The sequence below is a fragment of the Mucor mucedo genome (genome assembly GCF_025094135.1).
Source record: "Mucor mucedo strain NRRL 3635 chromosome Unknown EV154scaffold_175, whole genome shotgun sequence".
Classification (NCBI taxonomy): Eukaryota; Fungi; Mucoromycota; class Mucoromycetes; order Mucorales; family Mucoraceae; genus Mucor; species Mucor mucedo.
The window spans coordinates 33,799-60,847 of record NW_026252459.1 but is presented as its reverse complement, the minus strand read 5'-3'; the positions used below and the strand labels follow the sequence as shown (position 1 = coordinate 60,847).

The 27,049-nt window shown below is 36.7% G+C and overlaps 10 protein-coding genes and 2 non-coding genes across 12 annotated transcripts; 4 read left to right on the top strand and 8 right to left on the bottom strand.

Moving 5' to 3' along the window:
• Positions 1-735: 735 nt before the first annotated feature.
• EV154DRAFT_570081 (uncharacterized protein) lies at positions 736-1,820 on the bottom strand (the record flags this gene model as incomplete). Its single annotated transcript, XM_051606181.1, has 5 exons — positions 736-961; positions 1,024-1,189; positions 1,268-1,320; positions 1,384-1,502; positions 1,557-1,820. 5 exons carry the CDS (start codon positions 1,818-1,820, stop codon positions 736-738), a joined length of 828 nt encoding a protein of 275 aa, XP_051451722.1.
• Positions 1,821-3,832: 2,012 nt separating this feature from the next.
• On the bottom strand, positions 3,833-5,651 carry EV154DRAFT_430811 (Metallo-dependent phosphatase-like protein; the record flags this gene model as incomplete). The annotated part of the gene is made up of 5 exons (XM_051596561.1): positions 3,833-4,473; positions 4,661-4,694; positions 4,761-5,175; positions 5,265-5,353; positions 5,436-5,651. 5 exons carry the CDS (start codon positions 5,649-5,651, stop codon positions 3,833-3,835), a joined length of 1,395 nt encoding a protein of 464 aa, XP_051451721.1.
• A 976-nt stretch (positions 5,652-6,627) lies between these two features.
• Positions 6,628-7,081, top strand: EV154DRAFT_570079 (uncharacterized protein; the record flags this gene model as incomplete). Its single annotated transcript, XM_051606180.1, has 2 exons — positions 6,628-6,903; positions 7,043-7,081. The coding sequence occupies 2 exons, from the start codon at positions 6,628-6,630 to the stop codon at positions 7,079-7,081; spliced, it is 315 nt and encodes a 104-aa protein (XP_051451720.1).
• Positions 7,082-8,406: 1,325 nt separating this feature from the next.
• On the bottom strand, positions 8,407-9,646 carry EV154DRAFT_528088 (uncharacterized protein). Its single transcript, XM_051603547.1, has 5 exons — positions 9,578-9,646; positions 9,455-9,526; positions 9,106-9,400; positions 8,906-9,050; positions 8,407-8,853 (listed from the first exon to the last, which is right to left on the bottom strand). The coding sequence occupies exons 1-5, from the start codon at positions 9,618-9,620 to the stop codon at positions 8,725-8,727; spliced, it is 684 nt and encodes a 227-aa protein (XP_051451719.1). The 5' UTR covers positions 9,621-9,646; the 3' UTR covers positions 8,407-8,724.
• Positions 9,647-9,687: 41 nt separating this feature from the next.
• EV154DRAFT_528085 (exonuclease) lies at positions 9,688-11,036 on the bottom strand. Its single transcript, XM_051603546.1, has 3 exons — positions 10,869-11,036; positions 10,715-10,812; positions 9,688-10,652 (listed from the first exon to the last, which is right to left on the bottom strand). Exons 1-3 carry the CDS (start codon positions 10,929-10,931, stop codon positions 9,752-9,754), a joined length of 1,062 nt encoding a protein of 353 aa, XP_051451718.1. The 5' UTR covers positions 10,932-11,036; the 3' UTR covers positions 9,688-9,751.
• Positions 11,037-11,537: 501 nt separating this feature from the next.
• EV154DRAFT_528083 (Six-hairpin glycosidase-like protein) lies at positions 11,538-13,103 on the top strand. Its single transcript, XM_051603545.1, has 3 exons — positions 11,538-12,398; positions 12,462-12,487; positions 12,540-13,103. The coding sequence occupies exons 1-3, from the start codon at positions 11,570-11,572 to the stop codon at positions 13,035-13,037; spliced, it is 1,353 nt and encodes a 450-aa protein (XP_051451717.1). The 5' UTR covers positions 11,538-11,569; the 3' UTR covers positions 13,038-13,103.
• EV154DRAFT_528079 (kinase-like domain-containing protein) lies at positions 13,030-15,477 on the bottom strand. The gene is made up of 11 exons (XM_051603544.1): positions 15,158-15,477; positions 15,069-15,108; positions 14,916-15,012; positions 14,774-14,854; positions 14,562-14,715; positions 14,471-14,495; positions 14,160-14,345; positions 13,998-14,028; positions 13,534-13,926; positions 13,311-13,496; positions 13,030-13,263 (listed from the first exon to the last, which is right to left on the bottom strand). Exons 1-11 carry the CDS (start codon positions 15,261-15,263, stop codon positions 13,198-13,200), a joined length of 1,365 nt encoding a protein of 454 aa, XP_051451716.1. The 5' UTR covers positions 15,264-15,477; the 3' UTR covers positions 13,030-13,197.
• Positions 15,478-15,662: 185 nt separating this feature from the next.
• Positions 15,663-17,150, top strand: EV154DRAFT_528076 (uncharacterized protein). The gene is made up of 6 exons (XM_051603543.1): positions 15,663-15,771; positions 16,143-16,282; positions 16,391-16,404; positions 16,489-16,569; positions 16,603-16,870; positions 16,897-17,150. Exons 1-6 carry the CDS (start codon positions 15,706-15,708, stop codon positions 16,925-16,927), a joined length of 600 nt encoding a protein of 199 aa, XP_051451715.1. The 5' UTR covers positions 15,663-15,705; the 3' UTR covers positions 16,928-17,150.
• A 101-nt stretch (positions 17,151-17,251) lies between these two features.
• EV154DRAFT_t134 lies at positions 17,252-17,324 on the top strand. The gene has a single exon. It is a non-coding gene; the product is annotated as a tRNA-Gln (tRNA).
• A 404-nt stretch (positions 17,325-17,728) lies between these two features.
• EV154DRAFT_528072 (acyl-CoA N-acyltransferase) lies at positions 17,729-18,452 on the bottom strand. Its single transcript, XM_051603542.1, has 4 exons — positions 18,340-18,452; positions 18,203-18,279; positions 17,886-18,150; positions 17,729-17,862 (listed from the first exon to the last, which is right to left on the bottom strand). The coding sequence occupies exons 1-4, from the start codon at positions 18,434-18,436 to the stop codon at positions 17,810-17,812; spliced, it is 492 nt and encodes a 163-aa protein (XP_051451714.1). The 5' UTR covers positions 18,437-18,452; the 3' UTR covers positions 17,729-17,809.
• A 650-nt stretch (positions 18,453-19,102) lies between these two features.
• Positions 19,103-19,176, bottom strand: EV154DRAFT_t133. The gene has a single exon. It is a non-coding gene; the product is annotated as a tRNA-Asn (tRNA).
• A 7,169-nt stretch (positions 19,177-26,345) lies between these two features.
• EV154DRAFT_528064 (uncharacterized protein) lies at positions 26,346-27,049 on the bottom strand. Its single transcript, XM_051603541.1, has 3 exons — positions 26,967-27,049; positions 26,856-26,898; positions 26,346-26,801 (listed from the first exon to the last, which is right to left on the bottom strand). The coding sequence occupies exons 2-3, from the start codon at positions 26,877-26,879 to the stop codon at positions 26,430-26,432; spliced, it is 396 nt and encodes a 131-aa protein (XP_051451713.1). The 5' UTR covers positions 26,880-26,898; positions 26,967-27,049; the 3' UTR covers positions 26,346-26,429.

The following is a 27,049-nucleotide window of genomic DNA, read 5'->3' as shown; positions in this document are numbered from 1 at the left end:
TTATTACCCTTTTTTTTTTTTATCCCATGCGTAATATACACTAAATAACTTTAACTTGTCCCTTAATTGGATGCATTACTATCGGATATCAAGTTTATTCTTAGTCTACATGCAGTATGCCGACTTCTAGTGAAATCCAGTAATGCAGTCATAAAGTTTGAGGGAATACCTCTCGGGCTAAGGGCAGCTTAGTGTAATTTTTTTTTTATGACTCGTATGAAGCTCTCAATACCCTTTGCAGTTTGTATAATTGTTATTTTTTTAAATGCCTAAGATGGTAACAGCCAATGCTTTGATGGCCTATCAGGCCATTATGAATGACTTAATTACGTAAACGTTTAAATTATACCCAGTGACAAAAGAGAAATTCCAATAATTCGCATGGATACAATCGAAAGTCAGCAACCTTAACAGCCAAGTTATTTTCTTTCGTGTTAGTAATAGTGAGAGTATCATCTATGTCCACTTGAATGAGCATTATTCCATATGGTAAAATGAACAAATCTGGTATTATGTACTTACTCTGTGGAACAAATTACACGTGAAAATACCAAGATTTTTTTCTTGTTGTGTAAGTAAAGAGGATGAGATATACATATATAAAATTATTCACACCCTATTAAATTTTGTATTAAGAAAAAACAGTAATTATTAAAGGAACTGTGAGTTTTTTTTTTCTATGGAAAATGATATATAAATTAGGGAATGACACGTGTGGTTGGGATGTTACACGAATTAAACCACATTGGAGTGGTTTGTTTCAAGTTTAGTCATGTCTTGACTGTCGGAAACTGTATTTTGATGGGATCGAGCGGTTTTGCGCGCGATCAGGTCACGCACATAATGAATAAGAACCTGAATAAAAAACGCGAGTACAACAATAACAGCTACTGCAAAATAATATGCTGCGGTGATCGGTCCTTGTTTCCAATCCAAAAAGGGGTACACCCAATAGCCGGCGCTACGGTTAAAAAGAGAGTTGGTATATAATCTCTACCCTGCCCATTGTTTTCCTCGACCTACCTTGCATGAACAATAAATGTCAAAAGCATGTAGAGAACCACAGTGAAAAAAACGAATAAAATCATTCGGATAGGAACCTTCATGCGATTGAAAATGACGTCAAAAATCATCAAAAAGAACGATGCGCCATGTACTGAAGCGTTCAGCCAAGATTGCATTGTAGAAACTGGTGTTAATAATAACAACAGAAGAAGAAAAAACAGAATTAGTCATCAGACAAATATCTAATCGATTATACACTCACTTGGTCCGAGGTATCTTGCTAGAATCCCCCAAAACACCACTGGGGTCACAATGCTAAAAATAAATCTCCTGTGTCAATATGTATGTGCGGGATTTTTTTATGTTTATTTTACGTACTTGTTTGTGATCACCGTACAGTAGAGGTACACATAAAGATAATTAAGAACTGCAGGTTGTTTCAAGAATGAGTCGACATTTTTATTTCGAAGGTATCTGATATGGTGCACAGTAGAAGTCTAAAGCAGTATTCTGTTTAAATATAATGTAATATAAAAAGCAGGTTTACTTACAATAAGATATGCATGAAGACCAATAAATGTTAAGTTTGTAAAGAAGGCAAAAAATCCAGTAAATTTTCCGTGGTAGGCATCGAAGCCAATATCTGTCCAAATAACAATGGTTGAGTATAAAGCTAAAAGTGATCGAATTGCAAGGAACACTTTAGGTGAAACCCAGTGCGAGGTCACTGCTGTCTCTGGTACAAATTGATCAAAACCAAACCATCTCAGCACGGCGTAGTTAGATGGTGGTAATTTCTGGTCCTTATAATCCATGTAATGGTTGGGGGAAAAGGAAAAGAAGAAAAAAAAAAAGTTTAATAAACGACTTCCAAAACGGTTAATACCTGGTGTATTCGGACTTACAAAACAATATCACAGTGTGTAACCGAAGGTTTTACTTTTGAAAGTCAATTTTACAGTTAAAAGGTTAATTTTACAGGCCATTAGAATTGTCTGTAAAAAACTTCAAGAAACACCCTTTTAGCCTTCCATAGAAAAACAGTAAATTTAACATATCATTGCCTATCCAATTTCTTGTATTAGATAAAAATTGCACGCAGATGTTAATTAAATAAAGATCAAAAAAGGTAGAAAATAGAAAACCTAAACTACCTTGTCGCCTATCACATTGTCGCTCAGTTAAATAGATTACATGTTGTTTATAACAAATCCTGATTATATGTTAATATTTACGTAAACTGGTATATTATACACACAGCCGTAATGTTTGAATCATACATTAATCATTCAACGTTGTATAAGTAGGCATTTTCAGGCGTAAATACACGAAATTCATTTATAGCGACATGAAATTCTAAACATTGCCCATTTATTCTGACTTTAAAAGAAGAAGATTATTATGCATGGCTTACAAACAAAAAATCCCCTCTTTATTACAACATATATCACATTTGATGGAAAGAAATTTATGGTTACTATAGACAAGGTAATATATAGTAAACGGTTCAAACAAGAGAGCATCAGTTTCGTCTTATCACACTTTTAAACCAGTCTGGATCATGACAAGCTCATTGCATGAGATTTTTTAGACGTGAAATAAAGACAATATTATTTTGCTGTTCAGCTATAAACTTCCCTGAGCATTAAAATTCAAATGGTTTTCTGTTTTTGTTTGGGTAATAATAATACAGACTACGACGAGACTTTTTTATTTATTTTTTGCTTTCATTTAAATTTTGAGAGCATGTCTCTTTCTACTTTTGATATACGGGCTACCATCAAATGGCGTACTGCTATTACAACTACTAGAACTGCCGCTCAAGCTTATAAAGCCTATTTTCTGTTGCTCTTCTTCTTGTGTTAAAGTGGTAGCTGTAATGGATGTACTACTATTATACTGGGTATGCTGTTCGGCCTTTTTTTCGTCGTGGATCAATAAAATTTCTGTAGTTTTGTTTTCATACACTTCTTGTTGTTGTTGTTGACATGAAATGCAACCTTCAACAACGGATATATACCGGTTTCTTGGTTTCTTCTTGGTAAAGACGCCATTTTTACCCCAACCTAGAACACAACCGACAAAAACCATCCAATAAACGAGTATATTTTGAACCAGAGTTGGCCAAATACCACCGTAGAAGGAGGACAGGGCAACCAGTTCACTTGATCTCCATAACCAGTAGACAATCTCCAAGCCCTTGAACCAAGCCATTTCATTTAACTGTCGACGGAATAGCTTGTTTGGTGTATTGACTGCACCTTTTATGTCGTGCTGCATGACTCCCCTACACGTCAGGTCACTAGCATCCGTACCGCGCCATACAACTAGAAAGAAGAACACAAAGATATCGAAAACGATTTGTTCAGTGGCAAACAGCCAGGTATCAGCAATTGGCACCCACTCATTTCCAAAGACCATTCCCCACATGTAAAAAACACCAAAGCGTTCAGCGCTTGTTTCACCTGACGGAATAAAATCAGCCCGGAACCAAGGCAAAGTTAAGAGCGCGAGGATATAAATAAATGTGATGTGCCACACGATTGTTTGATCTTGCGGAAGCTGTAAGAAGCGGAGTGACCAGATCAGAATTTGCTTCTGCAACCTTAAATAACGGGATTTGACAGTAACTTGATCAATAGAATGAATACGCAATAGCAGTCGGTTTAGACGGGCTTTAGATTTGATGTCATTTTCCGATTGAGGTGCATAAAATTTTGGAATCAGCAATAAACACAACATACTTGATATTGTGAATAAAGAAATACAAATCAGCTATAGAATATGGTTAGTAAATATTACTACTATTGAATTTTTAGAATAGTTGTTATATTACCACTGTAGACATTTTGGATTTAATAATAAATTCGCCCGATCCGCCCTTAATTTTGATTCGATTGGTGTCAACACGGAAAACGATATGAGATGTACCCACTTTACCATCTGCAGCAGTTACTTTGATGGACAACTTATGAGGATTTCTGTCCTCATACAGGGAAGCGTCCCAGGGGGCGGCCCACAGGGGATTTTTGGTATCACCTACAAATGTGGCTTGATCTAGATGCAACTTGCCATCAATAGAAATTTTTACAGCAAGATGTTCAGCCGAATGTTCAGAAAATACCAGGAAACGGATATGAGTGCTTTGACGAATACGCCAAAGAGGTTCTTTGGATGGGATTGAGTATCTAGCATCCTTGGGATTTGTAATTAATATAGATGGAGGAGGATGAATGATAGCAGGCCAAACAACCGTGCTGTTTTCTGGATGGATTGGATGAACAAGGCCTAATGAGTTGACGGGACCTTTTTTCGAAATTTGTTTTAAAGGCAGTTGAATATCGACAAAGGAAATCAAATCATGGTCCACTGCAACTACTCTGTAAAGTCCGTGCTCCTTCATATCACCTAATTCTAATTCAAGTGATTTGGTGACAGGGTCATATGATTTTAATACATCACCTAAACCTAAAAGTGTGTGTGCGTGTGTGATGAATAAACTCAAGTGACAACATTATTTGTTATTTTTTTTACAAAAAAAAAAAAAAAAAAAAAAAAAAAAACTTACCGGCTATCAACTTATGAAGGTGACCACAAAAGTATATGCTATAATGACTTGCTAAATCACGAAACGTTCTGCCCTTATTCGAAACACCAAATACCATAGTAGACGTAGGATAGTGCGAAAACTATATGAAACGATTTAGGATTTTTAAGATTGATAAATAATAACAATAAAAAAAAAAAAAACTTACCACAAAAGTATGGTTAAAGGGCTTATAAGTTAATGCCCTTTCTAACTGATCCATTGTTTTTGAAGTAAGATAACCAAAAAAGTTTAAAGGTCTCGATGGTCCACGTTTAGGGCAAGCATCAATAGCAACAAACTGGTATTCTCCCATGGGTTGATTCACCTGCCATGAATAAACTCCTTTTCCCTGTTCGACTAAGCCGGCGCTTTTACCATGCGTGCGATAATAATTAACCCGTGATTGCCATGACGGCAAGTCAAAGCAATCATGATTTCCTCGCATATCATACCAATCCACATCGACCTTTTCTTCAATTGCCTTTTGATAGACTTCCCATTCATCAACGTATTGTTGAGAAGTTACTTTTTTCTTATCTTTGGCGTCAGTTAAATCACCTGTAACAACAACGAATTGTGGTCTAACGTAAGAAAAAGAAAAAAGAAAAAATAGGGTTAGAGTCGGAGAATATGAAGGTTGTTACTTGTTTTCTATAAAATGCTTTTTTACTTGACAACAGGTATGATCGATTGAATAAAATGTAAGAAATGATGCGTATGCCCTTTCGGTCTAAACCTTGACAAGTGAAGATCTGTAGCCTATTTATAAAAAGAATGAAAAAAAAAGGGGAGCAAAAGTATAAGAAAGACAATACAAGGAAGAAGAATGATATTCGTTTACATGTAAAAAATAGAATATATTATTTGTTTCTGCGCCTAGAACGATGGAATCATTTTTTAGTTTATTGGGTATTGGTTCGGTTAAAGCAGTTTTCTTCTTCAGCCAGGAATGACCATCTGTTGATCTCAATTCTCGAGTCGATGACCAATATAATTGAAATGCTCGTAATGAGCAAAGTATAGTAATAATAACACAAAGGACGCCTTTTTTATTCATTTAAACAAACAAAGCAGAAGAAGAAAAGAAGAAAGAAAGAAAGTATTGACACTTGTGTTTTTATATGTTTTTTTTTTGTTTACATATATACAGGTAATACTCCTTTTTTTTCTTTTTTTTTTTTCTTACTATTGACCTATGATCCTGTTCAACTCTTGATTACAACACGTGTGTGGGCCGGAAGTAAAAATCTCCCTTACCACCTTTTGACTTGAAACATCAAGAATTATCCAGTAATTTTAAACAACATATTTAGCATGGACGTACATTAAACGAAACTTTTTCCTTTTGAATTGAACGGAAAACAAATATTTAGCGTAATAAAAGGCGAGAAGCCGGGATTTCTATATTTGTTTGTCTGATTATAATCAACCCGTTTGTGTATTAATCTACAAGCATGTGAATATTTCTCTCTTTCTTTTTTGACAAGATTCACAATTCTTCCTTTTCTCAAACAGACAGAAATACATGAAAGTCCGTTTTAAACAAAAGAATAATAATCCGTTTCAACTTTTTCTTATGTGGCAATGTTTCAATAAATGGTAACACCTTTTTCTTTTTATTAAATCGACATGCGCCATTTGGAATCGTATTTGTTATGAGCAAAAAAAGATAAGCCTGGAAATGTAACCGTAATACAGAGCTTCGACAGTTTGTCTGATCGATAACCTGGCGAAACCATATACCCGCTTTTTTTTTTTTTATGACGTGTTTTTTTCGCCACTCACACAAACCTCAGCACCTCAGTTTAAAGGTGCCCTAGGCTTCTCCTTGATTTTGTCACTGTATCATTCACATTAATTACATTCATGCCATTTCTTTTTTTAATTACTGAATCTCCCTTTGATGAACGCAGGAGATAATCATTGATGAAGCCCTTTCTTTTTTAATAAAAAATAAAGTATAAAAGCTTGACATAGTTTCGTATAATTTTTTTTTCTTACTATTATCTTCATATTCTCATATATCCTTCACAATGCGCTCATCCATTATTTTTTTTATTGCTCTTGCCACCTTAATGATGACTTTGGTTCATGCTCACACTGAGCGATCTGGTACTCCTCAACAATCTGGCTTACGAATCAAAAAGAGAGGATCCCCTTATGGCCGAGGTGGCCCTTCCAGACAGTCAGGACAACGTGCCCAAGGACCATCTAGAGAAGTAAGACCACAGGGCAAGCCAGCTGCCGGTGGTGGTGGTGGTGGTCCCCTTGCTATCCTTGGTGGTGGTGGTCTTCCTATTGTTGGGAATGTTATTGGACTTTAAAAATCTTTTTCAAATAATTTCATATTTTTAATAAACTTTTTCATGCTGCATTTACATAAATAACAAAAAAAGGCAGATCGCCGTGCATGTGAGATGCATGTTTATTTTATTTTATTTTGCTTAGAAACAGCATGTTTACATGGATGAGAGCTTAGATAATTAACAATTGTCAATTCATCTAAATAAGGTAATTTAATTTGACGTGTTGAATGCTCCACCAATAAATCTTCAAAAAGGGTAAACGGTGTTTCAAAAATGAGGCACAAATTATTACTTTGTTAAATATCTGAAAGACACATAAAATAAGACTGTAAACGCTCCTGCAAGGCCTATGGAATAATCTTGCTTTGGGTAGATTGAAGGATGTATTGTGCATACTGATCATCTGAAAATAATATCAAGAAATGCCAACGTGTTCAATTGAAATAAAGGAGAATCGTATTATTGTTTAAAGCACTACACTATTCCTAATACTTATAAAAACTTGAGAAAGGCACCTTACACAACCAGCATTCTATTTTTTTTTTCATATTGAAGATTCATTTATAATGGATTTCTTCGTTTTTTTTCTTAAAAAAAAATCACGCATTCTATTAAATCATGCGACGCAAAAGTAGGATCCTTTCTCATGTCTTGCTAGGATCTTCATAAAGCATATTCGTGTCTTAAAATAAGCTTATATACTGTGTGAAGCTAGTTTGTTAATATTTTATAGAAGATAAAAGAGTCTTCTTACTGCTGTTAATCCACTATGCAACCAATCACTCAATTGGTGTCTTTATCGCAATAAAAAAAAAAGCTCTACATATAATAAGCTTAGAAGTTAAGATTGTTACTCATTTTGTCAATGACGCCACCATAGTACTTATATTAATAAACGCTAGTGCTCATAATACCGGGTCAGCGCTCATAAGTCAATCGGGTTGGGACACTTTTTCAATTAACCCTTGCGCAATCACTCCTAAAAAACCCCTATCTTATTTTGTATTGGTATGGTGGCAGCTGTTGTAGCTCATGACAGTGAGGCGCTGCTAGTGCCTTATCGTATTGATTTCAAGGGTAGTAGATATCTACCTGTAAATAATTCTTTTTGTAGTGATATCTACATTACCAATGTCTCGGGTCATACAGTCTTCCTGTATTAGTCTTTTATAGGTGTACTTCTCTCGTTATCCTTAACTCCGCTACAATTGATGATATGGACTTCATTGACTCCATTTCGACGGGTCCTTTTATCCAAAAATACCAGTACTTTATAAAAAACCTGCTGTGAACTTGAATATAACTACGATGGATTTCTTGATTTGTCTGATCTGACGATATCCTTCGCATACCTGAATAAATCGAGAGCGATTTTTAATTGTGCTATTCTACATGGAATATAATCTTGACCTTCTTTAAATCGTAATTTATAATAGCCTAGTGAGTCTGAATTGAAATTCTTGATACCTAACCCATCTGATCATTATTTCTAGTGAAATTCATAATGTCAGTACCTATATTAGTGTTATTTATTTGCTCCTCAATCTCATAACATGATAGGAGTAGTCATGATTATGTCCGTGCTCAATAATTCCGTGCCCGTATGACGAACCGTATATGCTGCTTTTTCGAAGGTTATACTAAATAGCATATTGTGGACTTGCAATGATTTTACTTGACGTATGCCCCCCAAGTTTCCCAATTTATGTCTGCATGGCGTAACGAAGCTTTATTATGTGGAACTGTGAACGTTTGCCCAAGATCGAACACAAGGGTGCAGACAGGATTATCGGTTGTTTAATGATAAAAAAAAAAGGTATATTTTCAAGAGGAAGAGTCTTCACCGCTACTGCTGCTATATTGCATTAAATTGTTGCATTCTTCACAAAACCATTTGCCCGCGGGCGGTTCTATAAGACCAACACAGGCATAATGAAACCATTCCCTCTCACACTAAGAAAGATTAAGTATGGGGTGAAATTGAGTGTAGGGAGAGTTACTTTACGTTTTCACCGTCACAGGCGATCATATCACCAAAAGAAACTTGACCACAATAACAATAGGTAGGCTCATTTGGATCGATATCACCACTTGTACCAGTTGATGTTGAATGACCGATCAGAGGGTTCGGGCGGGACGAATGATGAATTCTGTGTGGTATCAGTTTATGTATATGTATAAACAGGAAAGAATGCAAATCTCTACCTTTTGCGAATGCCACCATCCAGTCTCTTTCTCTGAGGTCCCTTTCTGATCCAGTCAGACTTGTTTAGATTACTCTTTGTCATGACCTGAGAATCTAACCTCTCAATGTGTCGTGACACAAGGTCGTACATTCTCATGGCTAATTCAATTTTCTGATCCTGTTTTTGCATGGCCGTCTTATAATCTTTCTCCAACTGCAATCGAGCAGATACCATGGCAAGCGTATCGGTTGATTCTAACGCTTTGGACTGCTTAATGTAAGACCGTTTATGTCTTGTGTATGTCTCTCGGAACTCTTTTTTAAGAACAAGTTAAAGAAAAAGTGCAATGCATATAGAATATACTTTACTTTGTAGATCATCATCCATTCGTCTTAACTCATGCATATTTTGATCGATTTCAGATGGCAAGTTTTGCAAACCTATTCTTAGAGTTAGAACTCTGTTGAAATAAAATCGAGAATTCGTTTTACTTTCTAAATAATCTTCAAATATATCAGCTACCGATAAACTCATTGTGAGAGAAAAGAGGGGGGGAAAGGGGAAAGAAGAACGAAAAAAAAAAAAAAAAAAAAAAAGCTTATTTTTAAAGGTCAGTGACGCTTTTTTCTAATTATTTTTATGCGTCGGTTCATTTTATTTTAGTTTTACTCTTCATCGTCAGAAGCATCGTCTTCACTGTCAGAATCACTGTTGGAATCAGACTGACTATTTGACTCGGAATCTTCAGCGACCTCCTTTATCGACACCTTCTTTTTACTGCTGTTTTGCTCTTCCTTTGCTGAGAATTTCTTTAAAATTAAGCCAGACTTGGCACCAAAGGATTTTTCCCATTCCAGCTTGACGCTCTTATAAAGTTGCATTGTGAATCTAGCATCCTCCACAGATGAATGAGATCCTGATTGAATGGAAATGCCCAACACTTCATTAACCAACATTTTCAAACCAGGAGTTCTGCCCTTTGCTAATTTACGGAAAGGCTTATAACGAGAAGTATCGCGAATTAACAATGCTGGATGAGAGATCATGAGCGCTTGTAAATCGTTATAAACAGCATGACCGACCAAGATACGTCCACGAATGATTGCCTCTGCCTTGAACTGTGCGTCTTTAAATGATAAAGCTTCCTCTGACTCTAAATGTTTTGCCTCGATACCACTGACATGTGTACGATAGTCTGTTACTTTTTCTTGTGGTTTGACATAGATATCTAATAACACTGCACCGTGGAAGTTCACAAGTGACACACGAGCCAATGCTGAGTCGGTTCCTTCAGGTCCAACACCCACCATTTCACAATCGATGGCAACGTATTTACCTAATCTTGCTTGATCGCCTGTAACTGCATTCATTTTGGCTACCAAACTCTTCTTTTTCAACTTTTGTTCTTGGGGTGTTTCCTTGTGTGCATACACGTTCTTCAAGTCATCTTCATCGACATCCTCTCCAAACCATAATTCATCTTTGTCGGGTATCGTTTCTTTGGTAGTGGTAGTGGTGGTGGTGGTGGTTACTGTCTTTTTAGCAATGTGAGAAGCCTTCATTTTCCTGTGCTGCATGTTTTAGTTTCCCTTTTTCTTTTCTTTTTTCCTGCGGCAGTTGTTACTTACTCAATTCTTTGTCTCTTATCCCAACACTTGAAATTAGGACTGATTTCGAAATCGTCAGCAGCCTTTCTCTTTTTCTTTGAATCGGCAGGAGCAATTGTCTAGTATCGATCTGTCAACTACTGTGTCAAGTTTCTTCGATCGTAAATTTACTTACAGGTAAAAGCTTCTTCCAGTTAGAAGAAGCGACGGGCTTGGTTGATTTCTTTCCTTTGGCCATTGTGTGTATATAGAAGAAAAAGAAAATTCGAGAACTGATAAAAAAAAAAAAAAAAAGTATCTGGAAAAAAATATACAGGTGGCTTTTTATAAAAAGAAGCATGCGTCGTTTCAAATATTTTTTTGTTCACATTTTTGACAGTTAACACTTCCTCTCATTAGCCTTGATTCCTAATCCTTTTTCAGTGTGATACAAGTATAGGGTTCAATTGAAGTATCAAACTTTGTCACTATAAACAACTTTTGGGTCCATGAAGCCCATCAGTCGGAGTTTGTGGCTGCTGCAAGTTGGAGAGCATCAGCAGCATGAACATGGATCTTTATAAAACAGAATAACGTACAGATACGTCAACGCATCTAGAATCATAAATCTCATCGTGTGATTACAGTGTAAAGTGCTGACCAACTACAATGAAATCTGTATCATCAACATGTGTCTGAAAAAAAAAATCAAGTATCGAATTGAAGTGGTGCACTCCCAGTCAAGTAACACAAAGCCAACAAACAGCATGTTGCTTAACCACCTGATTATAAACAACAGCATCTGATTGACAAGCTCGGACTACCAAATCACGTTACAGTATGTCATTATTATAAAAACGTATGCAAAGAAAAAAATGTTTCTTTTTCTTCTTCATCATGTTTACTAGATATTTGCTTTTACTGCTATTTGCTCCCTTGATATATTATCCTGTACAAGGTGACATTGATCTTGATCAGTGGATTTCAAAGCAACATAAAACAAGTTTTGAAACGATACTTGATAATATCAATCCACCCGGTACTAAAAGGGGTTTCTTTGCTGCTTCCTTGTCAACACATCAACCTGATTATTTCTATACATGGACAAGAGATTCAGCCTTAGTTGCTCGTGTGCTCACTTCTTTGCAAGAGACCAATGATACCTTGTTGCATGATTATGTCGACTTTCAAATGGATGTACAAAAGACAAGTACGCGTTGCAATTGTCTGGGTGAACCAAAGTTCAACAAGGATGGATCAAGTTTCAAAGGTACTTGGGGTAGACCTCAAAATGATGGTCCTGCAGAAAGAGCCATCACATTTTTCTTGATTGCAAACCGATGGCTAGACAACGGTTACAAAGACACGCCTTGGATTCATGATACTCTTGTACCGGCTATTATTAGGGACTTGGATTATATTAGCAAAGTATGGTATCAACCTAGTTTTGATTTGTGGGAAGAGGTATTAGGTACACATTTCTTTACCCTAATGGTTATGCGTAAAGCCTTGTTGGATGGCATTGATTTCTTTAAATTATCCAATCGTAACGTCGAGGAATACAAGCTGGCTAGTCATCTTATTGGTAAGCGAATCGAGACATTCTGGTCAGAACAGCATAACTACATTATGGCTACTCAGAACGTTCAGAATGGTGTGCAAAAGCCATCGGGTTTAGATGTGTCTACATTGTTAGCTGCTAATATTATCGCCAGTAGAAATGATGGTAATAATAATTTGGGCAATCATGGGTGGAATGAAATCGAATATTGACCATTTTAAATTGTAGGATTTTTTACACCTGGGTCTGACAAGGTTTGTTTATGGTTTTATTAATCTTTAATTTATATTAAATGACAAATTACAGATGCTGGCTACTGTTGTTGCGTTGGAAGAGTCATTTGAGCCATTGTATCCCATTAATAGTCAACAGAGTGACGCACTAGGTACATGCATTGGCCGTTACCCTGAAGATATCTATGACGGATATGATACATCTGTCGGAAATCCTTGGTTCTTGGCTACAGCTGCTTACACCGAATTATATTACTTGGCAATTGCAGAATGGGAGAAGTTAGGTGTTTCGGTAAATAGTATAAATAGACGGTTCTTTCAACGAATCATGCAGGTGGATGATGGATACTATTCACCCGAAAGTGCAACCTTAAAAGAGATTATTAAAAAGACAACACATGCAGCAGACAAGTTTTTGAAAACGATCCAATTTCATCAAGCTCGTAATGGATCCATGTCAGAACAGTATGATAGATATATTGGGTTTATGGCTGGAGCTAGAGATTTAACTTGGTCTCATGCAGCATTTATTACTGCATCCAAAGCCAAAGATAGTCATTTGATTCAATAAAAAAAAAGAGTGTTGATTTTATTATTATTAGTATTATTAGTGTTAAAAAAAAAAAAAAAAGAAAAAGAAAAAGAAAAAGGAAATGTGTGTCAAGATAATGATATAGTGGTAGAATGCAGGAATAATATAAATGATCAAACAGAAAGGAACCAGCCCTAATTTATTGTTGAGAGTCATCAACTTGATGAGTAGGACTAGGGATCTTTCTTCTGCCCCAACAAGGTAGCTTTGTTCATATTCAGTTCAATAGATTGTGTTGCTTATTTGATTGACCTTCTTTTCGCTTACTGGGGCTGATTCATTGATATTCATCACATCAATTTTATCTTTTAAATCATGTACAGTGTCTTCTTCACTGGTCTGACTGGAAGAAGTTTCATCCGTTACTAAATCTATCTCATCCTCCGTTATATCATCGTCATCCCCATTAACAGCACTCATAAATAGCGATCTGCGGTTCTTTGAGGTATCTCCTGATTGTTAATATTCTTTCTACGTTGTTTTCCTCTGTCATACGATGCACAGCATAAGAAATATCAAACATTTCCTTCATGGAGGACACACCAGAGAATAAATCTCGACGGGGAGTAGTTGTACCTGAAGCTCCAGTGATGGATGGTGCACGTGAATTTGCGCGTGAGTTGGCACGAGAATTAATCACGGATGCTGACATACCGGATGGGAAAGGGACAGCTGCTTCTAATTCTTCCTCATCTCTATTGCGTTCTTGAATCATGCGTTTAAATTCTTCTGCTTCTGTTTCGGGGTGAGGAGGTACACCTACGTTTTCCACCAATGCTGTAAACATGGGTACTGAAGTCAAATCAATGGGTAAATCGCTTGGTGTTGTTCTAGCAATAATGGCTTCCGTATCGATATCCGACATTTCCTGTTAAATAGAGTATGTTAATATCAAAAGGGGAGGAAAGAGAGAGGTGTGTATGTATGTTATATAGGTACCTTGTTTTTGATCCATGGATGTTCAGGAATTCTAAAATAGTGTATCTCTTTTCTGGGTCAACATGAAGCAAGTTTTCTATTAATCCTTGCTTCATCCGAAATTGTATCCCACCAGGGGCCTCAAGAATGTGTATTGCCCTTTGCGACTTTTTCGGTCAATACCTTATACTTTCATCATAGAATGGAGGAAATCCACACAGGAAGGTATAAAGAACACAACCCAAAGGCCACATATCAACAGATTTTGAGTAACGTTGGTCCTTTACAATTTCTGGTGCAGTATAACCCACTGTACCACAAGGTGTCATGGTTTGTTGATCCCAAACTACTTTGATAAACCAAAATCTGCTATTTTTACATGTCCAATTCCACCGCCACCAATACCGGCTACGAACTGGCCTTCATCTTCTTTGGGTCATCAAATTCAGGTGGAGGGTAATGGTTGTATCTCTTTCGTTTGAATCGATTGGTACAACAATAAATTCTCTGGTTTAATGTCTCTATTTAATTGTGTATGCATTTAAATATACGTGTATATTATTTACGCAGCGATGAAATATGTACCTGTGACAACACCCTTTTCTTCATGTAAATATCGAATACCTTCAGCTACTTGACGAATACAATGACGAGCAAGATCTTCACTGAAATACGTAAGACGAACAATTTGATGAAAAATTTCTCCGCCTTCACAAAGTTCCAAGATAAGGAAGTAATGCTAATTAAAAATGTTGGTTTTTTTTTTTATTGTTATTATTACTGATTTCTTTTTTTACCTCTTTTGTCTCTATGAAATGGAGTAATTTGATTATAGAAGGGTGATCCAAGTCCTCATGATTTGTACTTCTTTTAATACGCTTGATTTCTATGTTATTTGATATTTTAGCTATTTATCACAAGTAATATGTAAGTTTTTACCTGTTGATTATTTAATTCTAATTTGCGAACAATTTTTATTGCTACTTTTTCGTTTGTAGACAGTTGAACAGCTTCGTATACTTTTGAGAAAGCACCACTGTATATAAACAGAGTGTTAGTTCTTCATGAACAAAATTTCGGGGTGAAATGAACCTACTCGCCAAGTTAGACTTTAAAACATAGTCTTCCAGTCCTCCATAAGTTGGCATGGTCTGCTTTGCAATCTTCTCTCTCTACCATACGAGCTGCTGTCTCATATTTTTGTGTTGTCGACTGTCGAGATATGCTTGAAGAAGAAGTGCTTTTTCCACTTTTGATGAAGTTCTTGAGTTGACTAAAGACAGCCATAGTGTTGTAAAATAAAAAAAAAATTAACCGAAAAGGAAAAAGAAGAAAGAAATTGTGAAAATTGAACCTTTTGTCTGTGTATTGAACCCAACTTTGAATGTCCGGCGTGTTTTAGTTGTATTTGAACCCTTATTATTATTACCTTCCCAGGCACATTACACCATTGAAATTCAACTAGAATTAACAAAGAGTCGGGTCCCTTTTTTTTTTTTTTTCGCTGAATATTTATTGACCTTGAATTTATCATTAAACTCTATTTTATCATTTTTTTTTACCGTTGTTGTTTGTGCACGCATTAAAATACCCCATCTTTTTTTACCATTACACAACCTGTGACCATATGAAGCACTTTTTTTCTTCTTTTTTCTCTCTTTCTTTTTTTTTTACTCCGTTTTCTTTCTTTTCTGCACTAGCCCCAAACCTTAAAAAAAAAAAAGGTAGAATGACAGAGCCTGATATTCATTGCAATGTTGTTAAATGTAGAAAACCTCTCTCTGCTGAGCAGCGGGTATGTAAGTACATACAGACCTACAATTACAGTCTTAATCATAATCATGACAGGCCTGCGTTACCTCTTGTTCGCGTATGAATGGATATTATTCTGTGACATGAATTGTTGCTAATTGGAAAGTTTCCCTTAGACGTTTTTTGTGAAAGCTGCGCAAATTCCTCATTTTCAAAGGAGCTGATATGTCCGGCTTGTCACACTACTCTGTCTGAAGGAAGGTAAAGCTTGTCTTGTACTCCCTACCACATCAATATACACTAATTTATTAAAATAGTGACGATATCATCATTAACAACTGAATCCGACAGAGGATAAATCGGTAAAAAAAAAAAAAAATCTCGTCATTGTGGCCCATGACTAAAACTTTTAAGAAGTCTGTGCTTGCAGGTTTGAAGCCAGACATAATTCTGGATGTTTGTGCTAGGGCAATTGCTTTTTATGAATATCAAACTTCGCAAGAACTGGCCTTCAGGGCAGTCATTCAAAAGAGCACCCAAGAAAAATATAACGAGTTGAGAAACCAAAGCGAATTAATGCAACGGGATTGATTCATGATTAAAGGTTAAAGCTGTACATATAAACATGGAACACATGGACTAATTTTATATATAGTTGAGAGAGAAAAACAAAAAGGTAATTAAGGTACTCCTGCCGTCTTTATTAATTGCGGCACTTATATTTTTACATAGCGATTATAAATGACTATGAAACAGAAAGAAAAAATCGCAACAAAATATTCGAAATTAGAAGACAAAACAAAACAGTTTCAAAAGCTACAGGTCTATATGTCACTAGCACGTTATATTTGGGACATCTATTAACAGGATTTAGACATGTACGAAAGGTTAAAACGAAAAACAGTTGGCCCCAACATACAGTCCACGTTTACAAATCAGCCTCCTCGTCCTCCAATGAACCGTGCAGAACCCATGATTTACAATCCCATGAGATTTAATAATCAACAACAAACAGACGAGGATGATATAATTTCTAGGATCGGAAGAAGTTCTTCTACAAATAGGTCGATATTTGTACCGCCTCCTCAACAGTCTACTAGAATTTATCCGAATAGAAATAGCCCATCACGAATTCCATCACTGTGAAATCTATTTATTCTGTGCGTAGTCATCGTCCAAAGTACTATAAAAACGTATAAGTCCCACTATTTCACGAACTTAGACACCTCCCCTCCCCTCGCCATCCCGTGTACTCCATTGGTGTTCAATCATTCACTGATGCATATGATCGTTTATTTCCATTTAAAGGAATTTGATTTGCTGCACCCCCATATATTTAACTCCAATTGAAGTTCTTCCTTTTTATTTCTATAAGCGTAAAACATTTTACCGCTTTCTTCCCGCTTAATAAAAAGTATCAAATAATCCCACATCAATAAGATGATCGAAACGTGATTATCACGTGATTTTTTAATTTTTGTAAAATACTTTATTATTTATACTTTTTTCCGTTGAAAAATTGTGGTTTCGTGATGTAATTGGTTAGCATGTAAGACTCTGAATCTTGCCATCCGAGTTCGAGTCTCGGCGAGACCTTCTTTTTATTTTTTTTTTATTGAATGTAGGTACGTAGCTGGTTGTTTCTGTCAAAAATACAGCACTAACTAACCTGAGGAAATCCCTTCAATTGACATATGTCTTTAATAAGGTAAGCTTCTAAGACCTTATCCGCATCAATTATGCTGGCTGTTTTGGTTCAGAACTGTAGTACAAGCAAAGACATGAACTGTTTAGAAATTTGTGTGAACGTCTTCTATTCATACATTACAGGAATGATCTTAAGAGTAAATTGGAGTTAGAAATGAGCACAAAAGCATGTGGTTTTAGAATTAAACATGTCCAACTATCAGTAAAAAGAACGTTCTTGAATATTCAGCCCTGATTCAATAAGAATATAAGCAAGATATATACAGACATTTTTTTTTTTTTCAATTTTTGAATTCCTCTGTACAGGTTCAATCGGTATTACTTTATTCTAATATTTATTTGTGTTTTTTTTTCAAAAGAATACGAGGTAGACTTTAAAGATCCAACTTCATAATGACAAAACCAACAGGCAGAACTAATTTTTTGCCTTCAGGTGCTTAAATGCGCGACGCTCATTGGTGTCCTTAAACCCAACCTTTGTGTACCAAGCCAAAATTTCAGGTCTGTTCTCAAAGACTCGGATCGAACAGCGTTCATATCCTTGTTCCCTCATTACTTTAAATGAGCCTTCAATCAAAAGACGGCCCAATCCTTTAGACTGATGATCAGGGCTGACAGCAAATCTCGTAATCATGGCTTCACCAGGTGTAGGCAGTTCCTGTAAATCAGGAAAAGGCACAATCATAAGTGTACCCACCACATGGGCGTCGTTACCCTGATCGTCTTTTCGAAAGCAAATAGTTGGGTGAGCTTATCAGTCTTGACACTATCATAAATGAATTGTTCGGTGTCGCTTTATCTGTCAGTTTTCCTTGAACAATACTAGCTTCAGTGGTCCAGCCATCTAATAAAAGTATAAAATTAGGATATTGATATACGTTACATCATTTGTCAATGTGCTTACCGTGAGTAGTGTATGCAGAGTTATACACATCGGTACCCTCTTGGGCAAATTTAATATCTTCCAGTGTTACTTGGCGTACGTAGTAGCTGATGGTCATAATAGTATAAATAGAGTGAAGAATAGAATAGAGAGAAAAAAATTTACTTCTTTTTTTTATATGACACATTCGTCGTAATCTTTTTTCCACGACTGGGATTCAAAAGCTACTGCCGGTTTATCGGAGACTCACAATTCGCTCTATGACTTCCACATTATGTGGCGTAAGATAGCAAGAAGATCTTGCCTGATCTAAATAACAACTGCCTACATATTTCTGTAGATATACCATATGTTATATTACTAGAGCCAAGTTCAGAAGTAGCAACAATTGAAAGGTTTTTACTTCAATAGTTTGATGGGTGCTCAGATTCTTACTTACTTTAATATAGAACTATCTTGAGATGAACCCATTCAATACCAAGTCATAATTGATTTTGTATTTTTTTATATAGATAAGGTAGAGTCTGCATCAAGATCCGCTCACTCTTGTCAGAAGGATTTTAATAGATGTGCTTATGTAAAGTAAGTATAGTAAATCAAAGATGATCTTTATTGAATTATAGTTTTGTGAAATGGTTATATCTAAATTGAAGTTGTACAGAGCTTAGTCTAAAATTATATCTGACACTCTGTTGTATCAAAATTAAATGTGTTTATTTGAAGACCTCCCTCACATTTGAGAAATTTACTACATACACCACAATATAAAGGAGAATAAAAGAAACGCTCCCGGGTGGGCTTGAACCACCAACCTCCTGATTAACAGTCAGACGCGCTAGCCAATTGCGCCACGGAAGCTGTTCATGTCTGATGCGTGCGCAGTTTGGTAATGATATCGCTTTCGTTCACTTTAAAAGTGGCTTGGTAATATTATTTTGGTTATTCTTCTTTGTTCCTTGGTTCTGGTTCCCTCATTTGTGGAATGGCGCGTTAATCTTGTCTGAGAAATGGAGATCTAGTTGGTACTGAGTTTGGCGGTGAGAAAAGAGTTTCTAAAAATACGTGATAAAGACCCGACAAATAATATTGCGGTGAAACTATTTTTGGTGTTCTAGAAGTTTTTCTGGTATTCTTTCTCCGAAGGTTCAGTTCGCGTCTTTTTGCTGCTTTTCTAAAATTGGCAGGTTGTTAATTATCTTAGTCGGTTACTCGTGAAATTCTCTTCTTTCTCAGTTACAATTATTTTTATTGTTATTTCGTCGCTCTCTCTCGTATCTCACTTATTTTATTATTACCTTCCTGTTTTGTTTAGTTCTTTATTTTTCTTATTATTCATATTATTTCCATCATAGTTTTCCCGTACCCTTATTTGATTTACTCTATTTTTGTATTGTTCTCATCATAGTTTTTCCGTACCCTGTTATTATTTTATTCCATTTTCGTATTAGTTATTTTTGTACCATAGTTGACAGCTGTCAAAACGTCTATATAAGATTGTCTGATTTATAATAATAAACGTCATCGAATTCTTTCTTTCTGATAAACTTTACTTGTTTTTAAACACTTGTGATTTATCTTTACTTCTTTGCAGATTTCAAAGCTTATTAGTGCAAATCTATATCTTTTTGTCTGTATTCTTTAACAATTAGTCTTACAGTCTCCTTCTTGTTATTCTATACATTTGTTTATTCTTATTACTCTATACAAGGTAAACATAAAGACAATCAGATTCATTTCAAGTGGTCCGATCTACCAGAGAAAGTTTATTAAATACAAGTAATTAGGTGCTCTCTACAATGGCTCAAAAATCTGGTTCTGATACTTTAACTACGAAAAAGGGCTTTAACTGGCGTGTTAGTGAACCGCGTAGCTTTTCTGGCGTTTCTGTTTCTGGTGAAGACTTGGGAAATGTGGCTTATACTTGGCTCAAGAAAATGGAGCGTTTGAAGGTTTCTGCTAAGCTTACGGATGATGAAGTTCTTTTCCTCGTCAGTGATCATTTGGTTCAAAAGGCTGAAACTTGGTTTAATGTCATTGGTGTCAAGGCAAATTCTTGGGATGAATTTACTACCTTATTCAAGAAACAATATTTGGCTGACCAAGAAGATAAATGGTGGAGTCAACTCCAGAACATGAAGCAAGGCGAAGGCGACAGTATTGATGATGTTGCCTTGAAGATGGAAGAACTTTTTGAACTTTTGGAGAATAAAAGTGATGCCTTCCAGATTCGTACGTTCTTGTCGGCTATTCGTTCTGATATCGGTTTTGAGGTAGAAAAGGACGGTACTCCTAGTTCTTTTGAGGGTGCTAAAATCAAGGCCAAGCAAGTTGAGAAGAGTCTCTTGAAATATAATTTTTCTGGTCGTACTGCTGTTTCTGAGAAAGGTCTTTATAAACCTGAGCCTTCGATTAGGTCAAGTTTTTCCGATGTCTCTTCTGTGGCTAGTTCCGACGTCCATTCTTTGGTGGCTAAACTTGAACAGCTCAGTATTAATTTGGTGCGTTTGAATGAAGGTGCTGCACAAGGTCAACCTAAACCTTTCGTCTCCTACAATAGCAACAATGGTAATAATGGTTCTCGTCCTGTCTTCACTTGTTTTTATTGTCGTGAAGTTGGTCATAAGAAGTATGATTGCCCCAAGTTTTTGCGTGATCAAGGTCAAGCTCCTGCCTCTAATCCTGCTACTGGTAGTAATAGTATTCCTTTGGGTAATACTGCTGATTCTTCTGCCGAGTCGGGAAAAGAGAACGAGCATCAGTAAATAATGAGGTTACTGATGTTCCCAAAATAAATAAAAATCCTCTAAATTCTCAAGAAGTCCAACTGGTTGATACGGTGGTCGATGGTGCTAAGGAAATTTTGGCGAATGAAATTTTGACCAATGGTGTCAAACGAAGGGCTATGGCGCCTCCATCTGTTGAAGCTATGGCTGGATCCTCAAATCGTAAGGTCGTTAGTTCTGGGTTTCAAAAGCAAGTCAAGCGCAAGACTAGGAATAAGGCTAGGCGGTACCCTGTTAAATTAAAAAGGTCAAAAATTTGGTCTAAGCTTTTAGGAACCGAAGCGGGAATATCTATGGCGGAGTGGTTATCTTTGGACAAGGAGGCTGCTGCTGAAATTATTGATGGTATTAGGTATCTTCGCGAATCTAAGGTTGTTGCTAGGAATAAGTCTGTTGGTGTAACAGATAAGGTCATTGCTGGTTTGAAGGATTTACCTGGTACTAGTGCTCCCATGGAAGTCAACGAAGTTGATATCGATGATGATTTTTCATCTATTGCTTCTGATGAAGACTATGGTGTTGTTTCAAGTCGTTCTACCAGCTCTGATGTCATGCAGTTATCTGAAGATGAAGGTGATTTGGAGTTTAGTGATGCTGAATCTGTCTATCGTTACCCGTATGATTTACAGAAGATGAAATCTAGTTCTCCTCTTCGTGCCATGATTTCCATTAATGGCAAATTCATCGAGGCGGTGTTCGATACTGGTGCGTCTGTTTCGATTCTGGGATCGAAGGTTTGTGCTGCTGCTGGTCTTGTACCAAATGGTGATAGTCTACATCTTATTGGATTCAACCAAGATCAGGTTCCTAAACCTTCAAATGTTGTTATGGATGTACCGGTTGAAATAGGTGGTAAAATCAGGCCTGAGCACATGGCGGTGCAAGATGGTTCTGAAATTTGCTTGTTGGGTGTCCCATGGTTTCAAGCGTATGGTGTTTCTTTGGATTTGGTTCACTCCCAAATAAGGGTGCCAACCTCGTCTGGTATCATCAAGGTTCAAGGTCGTACTTCTCATGTAAATCGTATGCCCTTCAAGTCCAAACAGGAGCAAGAAATCTATGTTGTCGCGGCTAGCCAAAAGTATTGTAGTACTTTGGAGGATGACTTGATCCCTGGTGATGAGAACAACAGTACTGATGACAAGAAGGTTCTGGAGTATAACGCCGACAATATCACCGAAGGTGTTGATGAAGAGCTACGCGAGGTGATCGAAAAATATAAATCTTGCTTTTCTGAGGTCTCAGGTCTTACATGCATCAAGGGCTACTCAGCAAGTATTAGGCTTAAGGATAACGCTGTACCCGTAAGGAATCGTCCTTTTCGTCTTGGTTGGTCGGATCAAGAGCTAGTGGATCAACATGTGCAAGAAATGTTGGATCTTGATATAATCGAGCCCTCTCAAGGTGAATGGTCAAGCTGTCTCTTTTTGGTGAATAAAAAGGAAACTTCGGTTAAGCGTCCTGTGGTTGACTTTCGTTCTGTGAATAAGCAAATCATAAAGGAGAATTATCCTACGGCTACTGTTTCGCAGTTGATTGAAGATGTGGGTTCAGCTAAGGTGTTTTCCACTTTCGATTGTACGTCTGGGTATCATCAATTATCGTTGAAGGAAGGTGCTGAAGTTACTGGGTTCATTACTAGCAAGGGTACTTTTCAGTACAAAAGATTAGCTCAAGGTCTCACAAATGGTTGCGCACAATTCCAAAGAGTAATGTCCTCTATATTTAAGGAGTTTATTGGTGATTTCTGTTCGGTCTTTTTGGACGATATACTCATTTTTTCCAATACCATGGAAGAACACAAGGTCCATCTAGAGTTGCTATTCGAAGCTTGCGTCGCCTCCAATTTGAAACTTAAGCGTAAGAAGTGCTTTTTTGGTAAAGATAAGGTGGAATACTTAGGTCATGTCTTAGGTGCGGAAGGAAACACTCCTGGTGAACGTAACATTACGAAGGTCAAGAATTTTCCTGTGCCAGCAAATGCAACCGACATAAGGAGCTTTTTGGGTCTTAGTGGCTATTACCGCAAGTATGTTCACCGGTATGGAGAAATCGCTGAACCCTTAATCCGGTTAACTAAGAAGAACTGTGCTTTCGAGTGGGGTGAAGAACAACAAGTTTCCTTCGATTTATTAAAGAACTCTTTGATAACGGCTCCGGTTTTGGCTGCGCCTTTGCGCGAACGTGTTCAATGTGTTTCGTGTGACGCTTCGAACAAGGGAATATCATTCATCGCAAGTCAAGTGGACTCTTGGGATGGTTTCGAGAATGAACAAGTATTATCGTATGGGTCTAAGGTCTTAAGTTCTAGTATGTCGACTTGGTCTATTCACCATTTGGAAGCTTTGGCGGTGGTAACTGGCGTTAAGTACTTCAAACATTGGTTGAAGGGCAAGAAATTTGTGTTGATCACGGATCACAGCTCATTGGTATACGTCTTTGCAAATCCGAAGGGTACCCCGAAATTGTCAAGGTGGGCGGCGTCTTTAATGGACTATGATTTCGAGATTAGGTATAGACCAGGAAAATCGAATCCAGCAGATCCCTTGTCCAGAAAGATCGTGGATCTTGAAGTCGGTAACCTCGATGAGATCATTAGGATCGTTTAATATTAGTAATATTGTTAGAAAAAAAAAAAAAAAATGTGCAGATGAATCTATTCGTAGATTGTATAAATAACTTAGTTTATTTTAAATAAAAACATAATCTTTAATCTCTTCTTTAACTTTGGTCTAAAACTTTTATTTCTTGTATCCCTTCTCTCTAATACTTGTTTAAAATATTCTGTTTACCTTTGAATTGGTTGATTTTCCCTTTAAATAATTGGAGTTGTTATTTAACTGTATTTTTCATAATGGGTCTTATGTCTTTTCCGTGGTTTATATCCATTTATAACTACTTAACTGATGGGTTTTATCCTAAGGATGTTACTGATGGTGTTTCTCGACAAATCCGCTACAGGGCTAATTTGTTAATGATTGATGATGATGGTGTGCTGATTGAGAAGAAAACTGGTAGGATGCTATTACACGAAGGTAATGCTCTTCAGAAAATAATTGAAGTACACAAGGAAGGTCATCTGGGAATCTCTAAGACACTGGATAAGGTCTCTCGTAATTATTTGGTACACGATGGAAGGAAGTTGGTTACTGCCGTTGTCAAGTCGTGTGACACATGTCAGTTCCGTGCTCGTATACAAAATATCCGTTCCAACCCGGGTGTTGTTTTCAAAACTACTAAGGATCCTTTCATAATGATCGGTGTTGATGCTATAGGTCCCTTGCAATCTACTGAACGCGGAAATAAATATATCCTAACGGGTATTGATTATTTGACTAGGTGGCCTGTTGCTATGGCGGTTCCTGATATTAATGAGGTGACGACTGGAGAATTCTTGTATAGTATTGTCAAGGACTGGGGTGTTCCTCGTTATTGTTTAAGCGATCGCGGTTCAAATTTTATTTCTACGTATGTGCATGAGTTCTTGAAGCAAATCGGGTGTAAAAATATCATGACCACTAGTTATCGTCCTCAGTGTAACGGCATGTGCGAAAGGTTGAACTACAGCTTGGTGTCAGTGTTAGCTAAGATTGCTCGAGATGAAGAAAACATTGCAAATTGGGATAAGTATGTCGATACAGCGTTGATGGTCATTCGGACGACTAAGAATTCAAGCACTGGATATACCCCAAGTTATCTCTTATTTGGTTATGAAATGAGAACTCCTGCTGTCTGGGTAGCTCCCCGTCTCGATTTTGTTATCGGCGAAGAAGAAGAAGAGGTCCGCGATCGGGTCCTTTTGATCGAAAGAAAAATGTCCAAGGTTCGTGAGGTGGCTAGGCTCAAGTCTGATGAAAGAAAACTGAAGGCCAAAGAGCGTTACGATGGACGAGTTGTGTTTCGAAAGAAGTTCGAAATAGGTGACAAGGTGTTGCTTAAGGATGTCGTCCCCAAAACTAAGTTTTCGGATAAATGGTTAGGTCCTTTTACGGTGTTGCAAGTCAATAAGAATGGCACTTACCATTTGACTGGGTCTAATAGTCTTAGGTTGAAACACGCGGTAAACGGTGACTTATTGAAAATGTATAATAAGGAGGTTGAACACATGGTGCCCGTTGTTGGTGTGTCTGATGCTCAAGAACAATTTCAAAGTTGGTTGAATTCGAAGGTGAATGTCTACAGTTTTGTGGATACGCTCTTTTGAAAGTGGAACTTCAAGCTAGGTGGGCGGTACTTGATGCGTGCGCAGTTTGGTAATGATATCGCTTTCGTTCACTTTAAAAGTGGCTTGGTAATATTATTTTGGTTATTCTTCTTTGTTCCTTGGTTCTGGTTCCCTCATTTGTGGAATGGCGCGTTAATCTTGTCTGAGAAATGGAGATCTAGTTGGTACTGAGTTTGGCGGTGAGAAAAGAGTTTCTAAAAATACGTGATAAAGACCCGACAAATAATATTGCGGTGAAACTATTTTTGGTGTTCTAGAAGTTTTTCTGGTATTCTTTCTCCGAAGGTTCAGTTCGCGTCTTTTTGCTGCTTTTCTAAAATTGGCAGGTTGTTAATTATCTTAGTCGGTTACTCGTGAAATTCTCTTCTTTCTCAGTTACAATTATTTTTATTGTTATTTCGTCGCTCTCTCTCGTATCTCACTTATTTTATTATTACCTTCCTGTTTTGTTTAGTTCTTTATTTTTCTTATTATTCATATTATTTCCATCATAGTTTTCCCGTACCCTTATTTGATTTACTCTATTTTTGTATTGTTCTCATCATAGTTTTTCCGTACCCTGTTATTATTTTATTCCATTTTCGTATTAGTTATTTTTGTACCATAGTTGACAGCTGTCAAAACGTCTATATAAGATTGTCTGATTTATAATAATAAACGTCATCGAATTCTTTCTTTCTGATAAACTTTACTTGTTTTTAAACACTTGTGATTTATCTTTACTTCTTTGCAGATTTCAAAGCTTATTAGTGCAAATCTATATCTTTTTGTCTGTATTCTTTAACAATTAGTCTTACAGTCTCCTTCTTGTTATTCTATACATTTGTTTATTCTTATTACTCTATACAAGGTAAACATAAAGACAATCAGATTCATTTCAAATTTTTCTGTGAACGGACATTTTAATAAACTTAATGTTGAAAACTCGCAGTCACAAACAGTCACGCAATTTTTAATTGGCTGACTGGTAACAAAAGGTCGACGCTGAAACAAACTTTCCCGATATCCCTTATTTTAGCATGTATAATACAGCGAATGCAGTGAATTGAAGTTTATTATTAGATGAGAAGTAGTGTGGTTTTTTTTTATAAAATTATAAAGTATTAGAACAAAACACTGCTAGTAAGAGCAGTAGTAGAAGCGAATGCTATGAATAAATAAACAGGCTTTAAATATGCGGAACCAGAGTTTGAGTTTTGAGTTGTGTTAGAAGCAACGCCCGAGTTATCACTAGTGGCAGCATCAAGACTTTTAGGAGGCCCGTTGTAAGAAGGTGCATCGGAAGGATTCTCAGTTTGTAGATAACTTGGAGGAGCCTTGTCTGTTCCACATTGGTAATAAGCATTGCATGTTGTCGCACAGGTAGAAGGATGTATTTTATCTGTATTACATATCATTTGACATTCTTGTGCTTTTCCCGAACATTCTGCTTGAACAACAGGCCAAAGAAAAGGTGTAAAGTCAGGAGTTTTTCTCTAATCGAAACTTGTTGATAAACATATATGTACATTTGTGTTTATTTTACTTACTGAACATCCACAACCCCATGCCATGGTTGTTGCATTACAGAAGCTGTAGAGGTAAAGGTTAGAAAAAAAAAGTTACCCCTTTAATAAATACCAAAATAGACATTGACTTACTTCTTGGGTGCTTCATTAGGACCTCCACAGTTATTCTGAATGTAATGGTGTACATAAAATAAAAAAAATGATGATTGAAGGAG

Excerpts from the sequence above, each read along its gene's own strand:
- EV154DRAFT_528083 (XM_051603545.1), top strand. The coding sequence starts at position 11,570 with ATGTTTACTAGATATTTGCTTTTACTGCTATTTGCTCCCTTGATATAT. Across the intron at positions 12,399-12,461 it reads TATCGCCAGTAGAAATGATG|GATTTTTTACACCTGGGTCT; the intron begins GTAATAATAATT and ends TTTAAATTGTAG. Across the intron at positions 12,488-12,539 it reads TTACACCTGGGTCTGACAAG|ATGCTGGCTACTGTTGTTGC; the intron begins GTTTGTTTATGG and ends GACAAATTACAG.
- EV154DRAFT_528072 (XM_051603542.1), bottom strand. The coding sequence starts at position 18,436 with ATGACCATCAGCTACTACGTACGCCAAGTAACACTGGAAGATATTAAA. Across the intron at positions 18,280-18,339 it reads CTCTGCATACACTACTCACG|ATGGCTGGACCACTGAAGCT; the intron begins GTAAGCACATTG and ends TACTTTTATTAG. Across the intron at positions 18,151-18,202 it reads CGAACAATTCATTTATGATA|GGTAACGACGCCCATGTGGT; the intron begins GTGTCAAGACTG and ends AAAGACGATCAG.
- EV154DRAFT_528085 (XM_051603546.1), bottom strand. The coding sequence starts at position 10,931 with ATGGCCAAAGGAAAGAAATCAACCAAGCCCGTCGCTTCTTCTAACTGG. Across the intron at positions 10,813-10,868 it reads ACTGGAAGAAGCTTTTACCT|ACAATTGCTCCTGCCGATTC; the intron begins GTAAGTAAATTT and ends GATCGATACTAG. Across the intron at positions 10,653-10,714 it reads GATAAGAGACAAAGAATTGA|GAAAATGAAGGCTTCTCACA; the intron begins GTAAGTAACAAC and ends CATGCAGCACAG.
- EV154DRAFT_528088 (XM_051603547.1), bottom strand. The coding sequence starts at position 9,620 with ATGAGTTTATCGGTAGCTGATATATTTGAAGATTATTTAGAAA. Across the intron at positions 9,401-9,454 it reads AATGGATGATGATCTACAAA|AGTTCCGAGAGACATACACA; the intron begins GTAAAGTATATT and ends TTCTTAAAAAAG. Across the intron at positions 8,854-8,905 it reads TCGCCTGTGACGGTGAAAAC|TGTGAGAGGGAATGGTTTCA; the intron begins GTAAAGTAACTC and ends AATCTTTCTTAG.
- EV154DRAFT_528076 (XM_051603543.1), top strand. The coding sequence starts at position 15,706 with ATGACAGAGCCTGATATTCATTGCAATGTTGTTAAATGTAGAAAACCT. Across the intron at positions 15,772-16,142 it reads CTCTCTCTGCTGAGCAGCGG|AAGTCTGTGCTTGCAGGTTT; the intron begins GTATGTAAGTAC and ends AAAACTTTTAAG. Across the intron at positions 16,871-16,896 it reads CCATCACGAATTCCATCACT|TCATCGTCCAAAGTACTATA; the intron begins GTGAAATCTATT and ends TTCTGTGCGTAG.
- EV154DRAFT_528064 (XM_051603541.1), bottom strand. The coding sequence starts at position 26,879 with ATGGCATGGGGTTGTGGATGTTCA. Across the intron at positions 26,802-26,855 it reads CATGGGGTTGTGGATGTTCA|AGAAAAACTCCTGACTTTAC; the intron begins GTAAGTAAAATA and ends AGTTTCGATTAG.
- EV154DRAFT_528079 (XM_051603544.1), bottom strand. The coding sequence starts at position 15,263 with ATGGCTGTCTTTAGTCAACTCAAGAACTTCATCAAAAGTGGAAAAAGC. Across the intron at positions 14,855-14,915 it reads TAGAATTAAATAATCAACAG|CGTATTAAAAGAAGTACAAA; the intron begins GTAAAAACTTAC and ends ATAGAAATCAAG. Across the intron at positions 14,716-14,773 it reads ATTTCATAGAGACAAAAGAG|CATTACTTCCTTATCTTGGA; the intron begins GTAAAAAAAGAA and ends ATTTTTAATTAG.